The 13,865-nt window shown below is 45.6% G+C and overlaps 1 protein-coding gene across 39 annotated transcripts in view; it reads right to left on the bottom strand.

Annotated features, from left to right (window-relative positions):
* The window catches only part of LOC126203575 (mucin-2-like), a 366,840-nt gene that overhangs the window by 104,525 nt on the left and 248,450 nt on the right, over positions 1-13,865 (bottom strand). For all 39 annotated transcript variants that reach the window (XM_049937906.1, XM_049937910.1, XM_049937908.1 and 36 more), the window contains one exon: positions 9,070-9,212. In XM_049937906.1, coding sequence (XP_049793863.1) covers positions 9,070-9,212 — 143 coding nt within the window. The remainder of the gene's footprint in view (positions 1-9,069; positions 9,213-13,865) is intronic.

Here is a 13,865-nt window from a genome sequence, read left to right on the forward strand (position 1 = left end):
CCCACGAAAGGCAAAGGTCCCGAGTTCGAGTCTCGGTCTGGCACACAGTTTTAATCTGCCAGGAAGTTTCATATCAGCGCACACTCCGCTGCAGAGTGAAATCTCATTCTGCACATGACTGTTGTTTGCGGAATCCATGCTGATTCTTCCAGATGTTTCGAAGCCTCAAGAAATGTCATAATAAGCGAGTTCTTTTCCAAAATTGCTATGGCCGAGGAGATTACGCGGCTGAACACAAAATGTTAAAGAAATCAAATGGGCTAAACTATGTTGATTTGATGCCACTCAATTCTATACTGACTTTGAAAACTGGATTTCTAATTTTCGAATCGCAGTCATTACTTATAATTGCTCTTTACCCCACTAAATACACACATTTAACCAGTCAGCAAAGTTTTTACACTATTTATCAAGGTTTACGGTACAGTGCCAGCAAACACTACTTTGTCATGCAACGAGACAGCAGATAGTTTTCAAGGTCATGATTACAAAATTTGCGAAGGAGAGAACTGAAGGATTAATAAAACGTAAATAAATGTGGAAGAATATGCGATTAATTAACACATTCCAGAGAAAAATTCTCAGTTATTCAAATGTTTCAAATGGCTCTAAGCACTATGGGACTGAACATCAGTCCCCTAGACTTAGAACTACTTAAGCCTAACTAACCTAAGGACATCACACACTTCCATGCCAGAGGCAGAATTCGACCCTGCGACCGTAGGAGCATCACGGTTCCGGACTGAAGCGCCTAAAACCGCTGGTCCACAGCGGCCGGTTTCTCATTTACTGAGTTGAATTCATGTAGAAAGTAGGAGTGTGGCACAAGTAAATAATTAAACGTAGATTTCAAAACTCTGTATTAATCACGCAATTCTTCAGTCCCTCTGGAAGGTTAATGTAGATGAAAGCTACTGATTAGCGCACACTTTTCTGTACAATGCTGGAAAAGTGTTATCCAAGTGGGAGATCGCTTTAAACTCTACTGTCCGTTAAATGAGTATTCCAGTTTCTTCTGAATGAATCACTATTGCCGACAACGAATCCCACAACGGAACATACGTACAGGGATGGCAGAGTTACGAGGGGCGTTGAGTGAGTGATGCAACACATTTTTTTCTGGGCCAATTTCGATTGAAAAAGTGAGGAATTTTTTGTGGAACAACGTGGAATGTTCCCGCTTCAGCTCCTACACTTTGGTGAAGTTCCGACATGCGTAGGCGCTACACGCAGCCTTCAAAATGGCGCCTGTGAAGGAGCTGAGTTCCAAGCACAGAGCTGTCATTGAGTTTCTTTTGGCGGGGAAACAAAAACATCGTAGATATTCATAGGCGCTTGCAGAATGTCTACGGAGACTGGCAGTGAACAAAAATGTGGTGTCACCGCCAGACACTACACTTGCTAGGGGGTAGCCTTTAAATCGGCCGCGGTCCGTTAGTATACGTCGGACCCGCGTGTCGCCACTATCAGTGATTGCAGACCGAGCGCCGCCACACGGCAGGTCTAGAGAGACTTCCTAGCACTCGCCCAGTTGTACAACCGACTTTGCTAGCGATGGTTCACTGACAAAATACGCTCTCATTTGCCGAGACGATAGTTAGCATAGCCTTCAGCTACGTCATTTGCTACGACCTAGCAAGGCGCCATTACCAGTTACTATTGATATTATGAATAATGTACCGTCAAGAGCGACGTTCACCATTTATGGATTAAAGTTAAGTATTCCACCAGCTACGTCCGTTTTTCTAAATTCTAATTTCCTTGTCCTGTTCCAGACCTCACGCCAGCCTGCGGCTTCCTCTAATAACACGGTGTTGGCTCTCCTGCCAACCCACAACAAAAAGCACGTTGAGTCGTTGGGCCAGGCGTCTGTTATCGTCGTGTCCGATCTCCCGCTTGCCGGCCGGCCGGCCGCACAGAGCTGCGATTTCGGCAGTGCTGGAACGTGCGGACACTCTCATTCAGGGTGGCGGACAGATGACAGTCAGGCTGTGTGTCCGCCGGGTTGCTCGCCGCCTAACAGGAGACCGTAGAGAGCAACGGAGGACCGCCTGTGCGGAACGGCTTGCGCCTTACAAGGTTGATCGTGACAAGCTTTTGTCGAACATCGTCAGAGGCGATGAATCGTGGGTTCATCACTTCGAACCGGAAACAAAACGGCGTTCCACGGAGTGGTGCCACATCACGTCTCCTCCCAAGAAAAAGTTCAAAATCGCACCCTCGGCCGGTACAGTTATGGCGACGGTCTTGTGGGACTCTGAAGAGGTTACTCAGTTTGATGTCCTCGCTCATGGTGCAAGGATCAACTCTGAAGTATATTGTACTACCTTCAGGAAAGTGAAGAAACGACTGCAGAGTTTCCATCGCCACAAAAATGCAAACGAACTTCTTCTCCAGAACAACGTAAGGCCCAACACAAATCTGTGAACCTGAGAGGAACCCACAGAACGTCATTGGACTGTTCTTCCTCATCCACTCTACAATCCGGATCTCGCACCTTCCCACTTCCATCTGTTTGGCCCCATGAAGGACGCAGTCTGCGGGCAGCAGTACGTGGTTGAAGTGAAAATTACTGATGCAGAAAGACGTTGGCGCCAACGTCGGCTAGCACAGTGGCACTATGCGGTGAGAACAAAAAATGCGAATAGGTCAAGTGGGTCCGCTAGAGAGAGCGAGGAATGTTTAACTTAAACGAATAAAAAAAAACTGGGTTATTGGCCGGAGTTGTGTATTATGTGCACATATGGGACCGAACGCCAGAACTTACAGCAGTGCGAACGTCAAGTCGCAATGCCGGATTGTCGCTCTGAAAAGCAACGTGATCGCACGAAAGCAACTAATGTACAGGGTGTTTCAAAAATGACCGGTATATTTGAAACGGCAATAAAAACTAAACGAGCAGCGATAGAAATACACCGTTTGTTGCAATATGCTTGGGACAACAGTACATTTTCAGACGGACAAACTTTCGAAATTACAGTACTTAACAATTTTCCACAACAGATGGCGCTGCAAGTGATGTGAAAGATATAGAAGACAACGCAGTCTGTGGGTGCGCCATTCTGTACGTCGTCTTTCTGCTGTGAGCGTGTGCTGTTCACAACGTGCAAGTGTGCTGTAGACAACATGGTTTATTCCTTAGAACAGAGGATTTTTCTGGTGTTGGAATTCCACCGCCTAGAACACAGTGTTGTTGCAACAAGACGAAGTTTTCAACGGAGGTTTAATGTAACCAAAGGACCGAAAAGCGATACAATAAAGGATCTGTTTGAAAAATTTCAACGGACTGGGAACGTGACGGATGAACGTGCTGGAACGGTAGGGCGACCGCGTACGGCAACCACAGAGGGCAACGCGCAGCTAGTGCGGCAGGTGATCCGACAGCGGCCTCGGGTTTCCGTTCGCCGTGTTGCAGCTGCGGTCCAAATGACGCCAACGTCCACGTATCGTCTCATGCGCCAGAGTTTACACCTCTATCCATACAAAATTCAAACGCGGCAACCCCTCAACGCCGCTACCATTGCTGCACGAGAGACATTCGCTAACGATATAGTGCACAGGATTGATGACGGCGATATGCATGTGGGCAGCATTTGGTTTACTGACGAAGCTTATTTTTACCTGGACGGCTTCGTCAATAAACAGAACTGGCGCATATGGGGAACCGAAAAGCCCCGTGTTGCAGTCCCATCGTCCCTGCATCCTCAAAAAGTATTGGTCTCGGCCGCCATTTCTTCCAAAGGAATCATTGGCCCATTTTTCAGATCCGAAACGATTACTGCATCACGCTATCTGGACATTCTTCGTGAATTTGTGGCGGTACAAACTGCCTTAGACGACACTGCGAACACCTCGTGGTTTATGCAAGATGGTGCCCGGCCACATCGCACGGCCGACGTCTTTAATTTCCTGAATGAATATTTCGATGATCGTGTGATTGCTTTGGGCTATCCGAAACATACAGGAGGCGGCGTGGATTGGCCTCCCTATTCGCCAGACATGAACCCCTGTGACTTCTTTCTGTGGGGACACTTGAAAGACCAGGTGTACCGCCAGAATCCAGAAACAATTGAACAGCTGAAGCAGTACATCTCTGCATGTGAAGCCATTCCGCCAGACACGTTGTCAAAGGTTTCGGGTAATTACATTCAGAGACTACGCCATATTATTGCTACGCATGGTGGATATGTGGAAAATATCGTACTATAGAGTTTCCCAGACCGCAGCGCCATCTGTTGTTGAAAATTGTAACTACTGTAATTTCGAAAGTTTGTCTGCCTGAAAATGTACTGTTGTCCCAAGCATATTGCAACAAACGGTGTATTTCTATCGCTGCTCGTTTAGTTTTTATTGCCGTTTCAAATATACCGGTCATTTCTGAAACACCCTGCAGTTGCCGTGCATTTCCTAACGACGAACATGTTGACCAAACCGGACAGTCTTAACCCAAGGGTCTTCCCAGGGTGGCGGAAGGCAAGGCTCGAATACCAGAATGGAGGCAACTGCCGCACTGCTGCTGTCTGCGATGTATACTCGTCCAAGATCGGCAACGGAATGAGCTTGGAGAGTGGCTCTGTCTTTCGACTCCCAGGTCGGAGCACACGTTTGCTAGCCAGTACGTCGAACAAAGGAGGAACTGGTATGTGTCTGCAACCGCATGGCCTCAACTTATTTTCAAATGTAACGGCCAGGAACTTTTAAAGAATTTCGCCATCATGAGCAATTGGTATAGTAAACAGATGATGAATGTGGAAATTATTTCGTCCCCTTCATCCGATGGTCGTCCAAGTAGGCAGTCCATCGGTAGTATCCGTGTGCCGAGGAAAAATAATGACTGCATAAATTCATTAATCAGCGATGAAGTCTTCTCGGGTTATCGGCGGAGTCAAGGCGTCGTTCTGCGGCAACGTTTCGACAAGTTTCCTACTCGTCATCTTCAGGTCATACAACGGCGCCTTGACTCTGCTAGTAAGCTGAGAAAATCAACGACATTCGCTGACAAATCCTGCATTCCCATATTCACCAATTAACTTTTATAACTTCTTAATTAATTATTGTTCCTGTCTGAGATTATTACGAATGAAGTCGAAATGTTGTAGGCAGTCCGAATCTGTGGTCGGAACTATGAAATTAATTTTATGTGACCGTCTTTCTCTGAGAGAGAGACTAGCCTGGGCAAGCATTACGGCTGCGTCACACGCCTTATATGCTTTCAAGAAGCGCCCGCGTTAAACCATTTGGTATGCGGCAACTATGTGCCGACTGAGCAGAACTCTCCCACCATTCTGGATATCGCCTGCTTGGTGGCATCCTCAGCGGCTGCAGGCAGTGCTCAGTTTCTGGGGGTACGCTCGGGGATGCGCCTCCTCTAACTTTTTGAATTCTCCGAGAGGAAAGAAGTTACATTTTATTTATATTAAAAGGCAAAAAAATCACACGTCAGTGACATTATTATCAAAAGCAGCTAATGACAATAGATTTTGTCTATATCTGGGGCCTATTTAAATGGTATGTCGGTATTCGTTTCAGGTGCCATGACGGCCATTCTTATAGCCTTCTCCAAAAGTGACTGGAATAGCGACCTTTACAGGATTGTTGAAGTCTGTTCACATGTGACTGTTAAGAAGTACAGAAATAAATTGTAGCCTTATGCGGTCAGATTTCAAAATACATTTTGAGAAGGCATTGATTTTATTGTTATGCAGCAGCGTCGTTTGTTCACTTTCGTATTCAGTGTTGGAAAAATCGAGGCGAAGTGTGGAATTCTATTAGAGTTTGAGTGGAAGTGAATCGTAAGATTACGCAGTAGTTCTGATACCCAGCGAAAACATCAAGTTCTATTAAAGTTATGCAACCGAATGGAAGATAGACTTTTAAGTAATGAAGAGGCTATTCTTCCAGAAGTGCTAGTTCTGTAAGATCCGCAGATGAGTTTCTGTCAAGTTTGGAAGGCAGGAGACGAGGTACTGGCAGAATTGAAGCTGTGAGGGGGAATTGTGAGTCGTGCTTGGGCAGCTCAGTCGGTAGAGCACTTGTCCGCGAAAGGCAAAGGTCCCGAGTTCGAGTCCCGGACCGGCAGACAGTTTCAATCTGCCAGGAAGTTTCAATTGATTATTTCTTTACGCACTAAAGTACTAGATATTTATTACTGATTTGACAACGCTGCAAGAACTTTTGATGAGGAAGCAATGAAAAAAAAACCTTATTTGACGGATTCAGACTTCCTGAAAGAAAAGCAATCAGGGGTTTTTGAGACATCCTAGAAGAAATGTCCAGCTCCCTACTGCCTCTGATAAACACAATTAATTGCATGCCGATATCCAGCAGTGAATATGGGAGGGTATTTTCACAGATGAGCCTAGTTTTAACCTCATCAAGAGCATCACTGCACCTAAAGAGGGTTGCCAACTTGATGTTTATCAAATCAGTGGAATCTCCTTCACAGCTGTTCTATCCGAAGCTTTATCTGTGTGGAGATCTGGTTCGTGAAAGGAGGACACCTCGCTACAGACAGAAAAAGTAAGGATTGGAAGGAGGAGAAATAAGACAGTGACATTCTGATGCCGATTTTAAACCTGCTTTAAACAAGCAGCTTCATCTAGAAGCTACCTCTTTTACCTTGAATTCTAGGTATTATATATAAATCTGAATTAGTTACCTACTTTAGGGTACTATTGAAAAGAACGTTACAATTTCTTACAACAATAATTTGTAAACGTTAGATATTGCCAACAGGGCACTCAGGGTACCACTTCTTCCCAGGAAATTAGCGTTGATTACGGGTATGTATCGTGTGTGACGACTTACACAGCAACTGTTGTCAACTGCAGCTACCTGTCTCTGGATCAACGGGTCCCGGGTTAAACTACCGGTTGGGTTGGGGATTTTCTCTGCTCGGGTACTGGGTGTTTGTATTGTCCTCATCATTTCATCATCATTCGTGACAGTGGCTAGATTGGACTGAGTAAAAAAATTGGACTGTGTAAAAATTGGGACTCCGTACGGGCGCTGATGACCGCGCTGTTGAGCTCCCCACAAGCCAAACATCATCATCATCATCATCATCATCTATCATCATCTATCTTCATCATCATCATCATCATCATCATCGGCAGCAGCTACTGTGAGTGGACGGAACAAATGTGTTTCGGAACAAGGCACACAATGCATTCTGTCGACATTTGAGCTGATGTGCGAATATTTTCAGTGAAATGGTGACTGGAAGGGAGGGGGGGGGGGGAAGGGAGAAATCAAATGAAACGCAGTTGGTATGTAAGGAACCATAGGAGACCATGAAGCGCTTCTACCAAAACACCCAGATAATAATCCTGAACAACCTCCGAAATACAGGATAGTTATGACTTACATATGCAGAAGTAACCTTTGATTATGAAAGGGGTAAATAACTTGCAGAAATTTAATACCGCACTGAACTGAGTATATCTTCAGGTTTTATTCCCGCCTAACAATATTACTTTCCAATGTTCTCTGTACGTGGTGTGCCCGAATGAATTATTCTAACAGTCATCGTGGAGTCATACGGCGGTGCAGAGGGTGCGCAGTGTTTTTTTGTGTGTGGTTTCGTGAATTCAAATCCGCTACTACAGATCAGAGACAATTAAGGACTAAATATAGCAAGCCACCAACTCAAAGAGAAACTGCTTTGATTGGTCAAATCGTTTCACCGAAATTAGCTGTGTATCGCGTAGGACGCTGAGCTGGGACCGGCCAGTAGCCTCTGATGCGGAAACTGAACAAGTTCGGCAGACCTGCATTCACAGTCGAGGTAAATCAACGAGATGTGCCACCTTAGAATTGTGTCTAATATTCATCTGCATCTACATCCATACTCTGCAAACCGCCGCAAGACGCATGGCAGAGCGTTGCTTCCCGTTTTATTTAATTATGGAGCGCGGGAAGAATGATTGTTCGAATGCGTCTGTGCGTGCTGTAATTATTCTAATCTTGTCCTCACGATCCGTATCCGTCGATACGTAGGGGTTGTGGTACATTCACAGAGTCATCATTTAAAACTGGTCCTTGAAACTTTGTTAATAGACTTCCTTGGGTTAGTTTACGTCTATCTTCAAGTGTCTGCCAGTTCAGTTCCTACAGCATCACTGTAACACCCTCCCACGGGTCAAAGAAACCTGTGACCATTCGTGCTGCCCTTCTCTGTACACGTTCAATATCCCCTTTTAATCCTATTTGGTACGGGTCCCACACACTTGAGCAAATTCTAAAATGGGTTGCACAAGTGATTTGCAAGCAATCCTCTTTATAGAGTGATTGCACTTCTCCAGTTTTCTACCAAAAACCGATGTCTACCACCTGCTTTACCCGCAGATGAGCCTATACGATCATTCCATTTCATATCCCTGCAAAGTGTTACATCCAGGTATTTGGTGGAGTTGGTCGATTCCAATTGTGACCCATTAATACCGTAGTTTTGGGATGCTACGTTTTATTCGTTTTGTAACATGCACAATTTTACATTTGTGAACATTTAAAGCAAGTTGCGAATCTTTGCACAACTTTGCAATCTTAGTATTACGGTGGTAGGTATTACAGAAACGCCGAACTTGTTCAATTTCTGCCTGAGAGACTGCTGGCCGACCCTGACCTGGTGTCCTAGTGACACACAGCCAGTTTCGGTGAAACGATCGTACCAATACACAGTTTGTCTTTGAGGTGATGGCTTGCGATATTTGGTCCCGAATTGTCTCTAAACTGTAGCAGCGGATTTGGTTTCGCGATGACTGTTGGAATAACTCATTTGCGCATGTCACCTAGCGGGAATGTCGGAAATTAACAGTTTACGCGGCAATAGAACTTAAGAAGGTATACTGCATTCAGTGCTGTACCAAACATTTCTGTAAGTTATTTACCCTTTTCATAATTAAAGGTTACTTTTGCGTAACTAATTTATAAACAATCCGCATTGTCGGTGCTCCTAGGGGTGAGCCTGTGGATAATACGAGTCAATATTCTGGAGGCGTGCCAGTGTAGCGAAGGAAGCGCTCGGCTCTGACTCTCGTGGCAGGGCAAGCGGCTGTCTCTGGAACTCACCTCCGTTGTAGCGACAGAGGAGGTGCCGGCGAGGTTGGCTCGGACGCTGAACGCGTAGGAGCCGGCACGCAGGAACGCGTCGATGGTCAGCTGACAGCCAGTCACGCCCACCGGATCGACGCTCACCCGGGACGCCACGTAGTCTGCAACACAGCCGGTGGTCTCGTTGTTTCATTCATATACGAGGCTACAAAAGTTTAGCACACTGGACGACAAACTACACTACTGGCCATTAAAATTGCTACACCACGAAGATGACGTGCTACAGACGCGAAATTTAACCGACAGGAAGAAGATGCTATGATATGCACATCATTAGCTTTTCAAGGCATTCACACAAGGTTAGCGCCGGTGGCGACACCTACAACGTGCTGAAATGAGGAAAGTTTGCAACCGATTTCTCATGCACAAACAGCAGTTAACCGGTGTTGCCTGGTGAAACGTTGTTTTGATGCCTCTTGTAAGGAGGAGAAATGCGTACCATCACGTTTCCGACTTTGATAAAGGTCGAATTGTAGCCTAGTGCGATTGCGATTTACCGTATTGCAACATTGTTGCTCGCGTTGGTCGAGGTCCAATGACTGTTAGCACAATATGGAATCGGTGGGTTCAGGAGGGTACTACGGAACGCCGTGCTGGATCCCAACGGCCTCGTATCACTAGCAGTCGAGATGACAGGTATCTTATCCGCATGACTGTAACGGATCGTGCAACCACGTCTCGATCCGTGGTCAACAGATGGGGACGTTTGCAAGACAACAACCATCTGCACGAACAGTTCGACGACGTTTGCAGGAGCATAGACTATCAGCTCGGAGACCGTGGCTGCGGTTACCCTTGATCACAGACAGGAGAGTCTGCGATGGTGTACTCCACGACGAATGGCAAAACTTCATTTTTTCGGATGAATTCAGGTTCTGTTTACACTATCATGATGGTCGCATCCGTGTTTGGCGACATCGCGGTGAACGCGCGTTGGAAGCGTGTATTCGTCATCGCCATACTGGCGTACCACCCAGCGTGATGGTATGGGGTGCGATTGGTTACACGTCTCGGTCACCTCTTGTTCGCATTGACGGCACTTTGAACAGTGGACGTTACATTTCAGATGTGTTACGACCCGTGGCTCTACCCTTCATTCGATCCTTGCGAAACCCTACATTTCAGCAGGATAATGCACGACCGCATGTTGCAGGTCCTATACGGGTCTTTCTGGGTACAGAAAATGTTCGACTGCTGCCCTGGCCAGCACATTCTCCAGATCTCTCACCAATTGAAAAAGTCTGGTCAATGGTGGCCGAGCAACTGGCTCGTCACAATACGCCACTCACTACTCTTGATGAACTGTGGTATGGTGTTGAAGTTGCATGGGAAGCTGTACCTGTACACGCCATCCAAGCTCTGTTTGACTCAATGCCCAGGCGTATCAAGGCCGTTATTACGGCCAGAAGTGGTTCTGGGTACTGATTTCTCAGGATCTCTGTACCCAAACTGCGTGAAAATGTAATCACATGTCAGTTCTAGTACAATATATTTGTCCAATGAATACCCGTTTATCATCTGCATTTCTTCTTGGTGTAGCAATTTTAATGGCCAGTAGTGTAGTTACCTGCAGGAGACATCACGGTAATATTGTGTAACTTCGCCTCTAGCCTCGGTAATGGCAGCGGCTCGGTGAGGACGAGAGCCGACAACTTTCTTCAAGTGAGAGGGCTGATCAACAAAGACTGTAGCTTCAGTGACAGTTTCCCATCTGTGCTATGAATATTTGAAAAGAGCGAGTTTTAATGTCTAATGATCACAGGCCGCCGCACTCTCGTATCTTTAGTTTGATAGTAAGGGGACATGGCGTTCATTACGTGAGCAAAAGGTGGTGATGGGAGGCCGGGGAAAATCTCACCAAACCTCATTTAAAAGGGACAGGGGTTAATGGAAACCTCACGTCAACTTCTGAATTCTGAGAATATACAATATTACACTGCAGAGCCAAAGGAACTGGTACACCTGCCTAACATCGTGTAGGGCCCCGCGAGCAAGCGGAAGTGCCGCATACGACGTCGCACGGACTCGACTAATGTCTGAAGTAGTGGTGGAGGGAAATGACACCATGAATCCTGCAGGGCTGTCCACAAATCCGCAAGAGCACGATGGAGTGGAGATCTCTCCTGAACAGCACGTTGCAAGCCATCCCAGGTATACTCGATAATGTTGGAGTTTGGTGGCCAGTGGAAGTATTTAAGCTCAGAATAGTGTTCCTGAAGCCACTCTGTAGCAATTCGGTAGAGTGTCGCATTGTCCTGCTGGAATTACCAAAGTCCGTCGGAATGCAGAATGGACATGAATGAATGCAGGTGATCGAACAGGATGCTTACGTACGTGTCACCTGTCAGAGTCGTATCTAGACGTATCAGGGGTCCCACATCACTCCAGCAACACACGCCCCACACCATTACAGAGCTTTCACTAACTTGAACAGCCCCCTGCTGACATGAAGGGACCATGGATTCATGAGATTGTCTCCATACCCGTACACGTCCATCCGCTCGATACAATTTGAAACGAAACTCGTCCGACCAGGCAACATGTTTCCAGTCATCAACAGTCAAATGTCGGTGTTGACTGGCCCAGGCGAGACGTAAAGCATTGTGCTGTGCAGTCATCAAGGGTACAACAGTGAGACTTCGGCTCCGAAAACCCATATCGATGATGTATCGTTGAATGGTTCGCACGCTGACACTTGTTGATGGCCTAGCATTGAAATCTGCAACAATTTGCGGAAGGGTTGCACTTTTGTCACTTTGAACGATTCTCTTCAATCATCGTTGGTCCCGTTGTTGCAGGATCTTTTTCCGGCCGTAGCAATGTCGGAGATTTCATGTTTTACCCGATTCCTGATATTCACAGTTCACTCGTGAAATGGTCGTACGGGGAAATCCCCACTTCATCACTACCTCGGAGATGCTGTGACCCACCGCTCGTGCACCGACTGTACCACCACGTTCAGACTCACAGCTGCCACTGTAGCAGCAGTAACCGATCGAACAACTGTGCCAGACACTTGTTGTCTCATATAGGCTTTGCCGACCGCAGCGCCGTATTCTGCCTGTTTACATATCTCTGCATTTGAATACGCGTACCTATACCAGTTTCTTTGGCGCTTCAGTGTATAACGGATAACATTTTGTTTTATGTAGTTAATCCCCAGGATAACAATATTAAGGTCCCCACCAATCTTTATGGCCTCTCTGAATTGAACTGAGAGCTTCGCACATCTGCATACCCAGGTTTCTCCGTTTTGAAACAGGTGCCGTACAAGTGTTACACTTAATTCGAGGAGTTTTGTGCCTTGCCGGTCGAAATCACTGCATGTCAATGAGTGAGCTGTTCGTGATATTCTGCAAAGCGTCTGAAGCCTATGTTACTGAATTCAACATTAATTTTTGTAGTTTTACAATCCTTTTATTAAGCAGTATGCGGACAAGTAGAAACACACATGCGAGTAAGAAGTTAACGGTTTATGGATAGAAGCTAAGCTGAAGTTGACCGACAAGAATTCTTTTAGTCATCATACAAGCCTAGAGATTGTAAAGATACGTAATCGTATGGTTGAAATGAAGGTACGAACAATGTTGTCCTTCATCTCCAAAGTAAAGGTTCAATAAAACTTAATGTTTATAATATACCAACAAAAGATCTATTTTTTTAAAGATTAGTCAAAACGGTTAACAACGTACTATTTTCGTGGAGTCTTTTTGTCCGCCTCTTCTCTCTCTGTCCGCCCGTCTGAATACTACCCAGGGATGGCATGTTTAAAATGCAATGGTTTTAAACATGTGTTGAAAACATTTTTTATGCACTTTACAAATAAAACATGGTTTTATTAAAGTGTTTTAATCAATGTTGAAAACAAATAAAAATTTCATTTTTACGTAGTTTTACACGACTACGGGGTTAAACTTCACGTGAGGGGGCAGAGGGTCCTACCACATCTCACCAAATCTTAGGAAGAGGCGTCCAAATTTTGAAGAAAACCTACTAACGAATTATTCGGCATACCCTAATGCTCTATTTTTTTCTAGATGTTCTTTGCATTTCGAATACCAAACAACGGAGGTGACGTGAGAACAGCAGTACTGCGCAATGAAAAATTCTATGTTCGTTTTAATCACACAACACGGAAATTACAAGCGGTAAGCGTACGGCAAAGGCGTACTGCCTCGTGCAACAGTGTTTAGGTGGTTCAAAGACTTCAAAGAAGCACAACTTGTCTATTTTAAGCAAGGAGGGTTCGATGTTTCGGTTTCTGCTATGACTGAAGTCGAGACAACACAGCTGCCGTGATCGTCCGTGAAGATAGGCGGATAACGTGTCGTAACCTCAGTGAAGTGTTGAGAATTTCGTATGGCAGTGTCTTTACGATTATACATAACCATCTTACGACCCGTGTTTGTGCCCGTTGAATGTTGGTTAACTCCCGAACAAAAGACTGTGCGAATGGAGACAAACCGTGAGGCGCTCCGTCTCTTTTGCTGGTGGAGGAGACGTGGTCACCGATGATGAGTCACTATGATGCATCTTTATGATGTTGAAGGTAAACGAGCGAGTACAGTGCGGAAATCGCAAAAAAAAAAACAACGAAAATTCTTCCATCTCCAGGGAAAGCGAAGGTGATCAAATTTTTTGAGTGTCATGGAATGATTTACCGGCATGCAGTTCCCCCTCACACTACTGTTACAGCAGCATACTACATGTTAGTACTGCCTAAACCGTAAGTAAACGACCACAACTTTCTCGGA

The sequence above is a fragment of the Schistocerca nitens genome, chromosome 9 (genome assembly GCF_023898315.1).
Source record: "Schistocerca nitens isolate TAMUIC-IGC-003100 chromosome 9, iqSchNite1.1, whole genome shotgun sequence".
NCBI lineage: Eukaryota > Metazoa > Arthropoda > Insecta > Orthoptera > Acrididae > Schistocerca > Schistocerca nitens.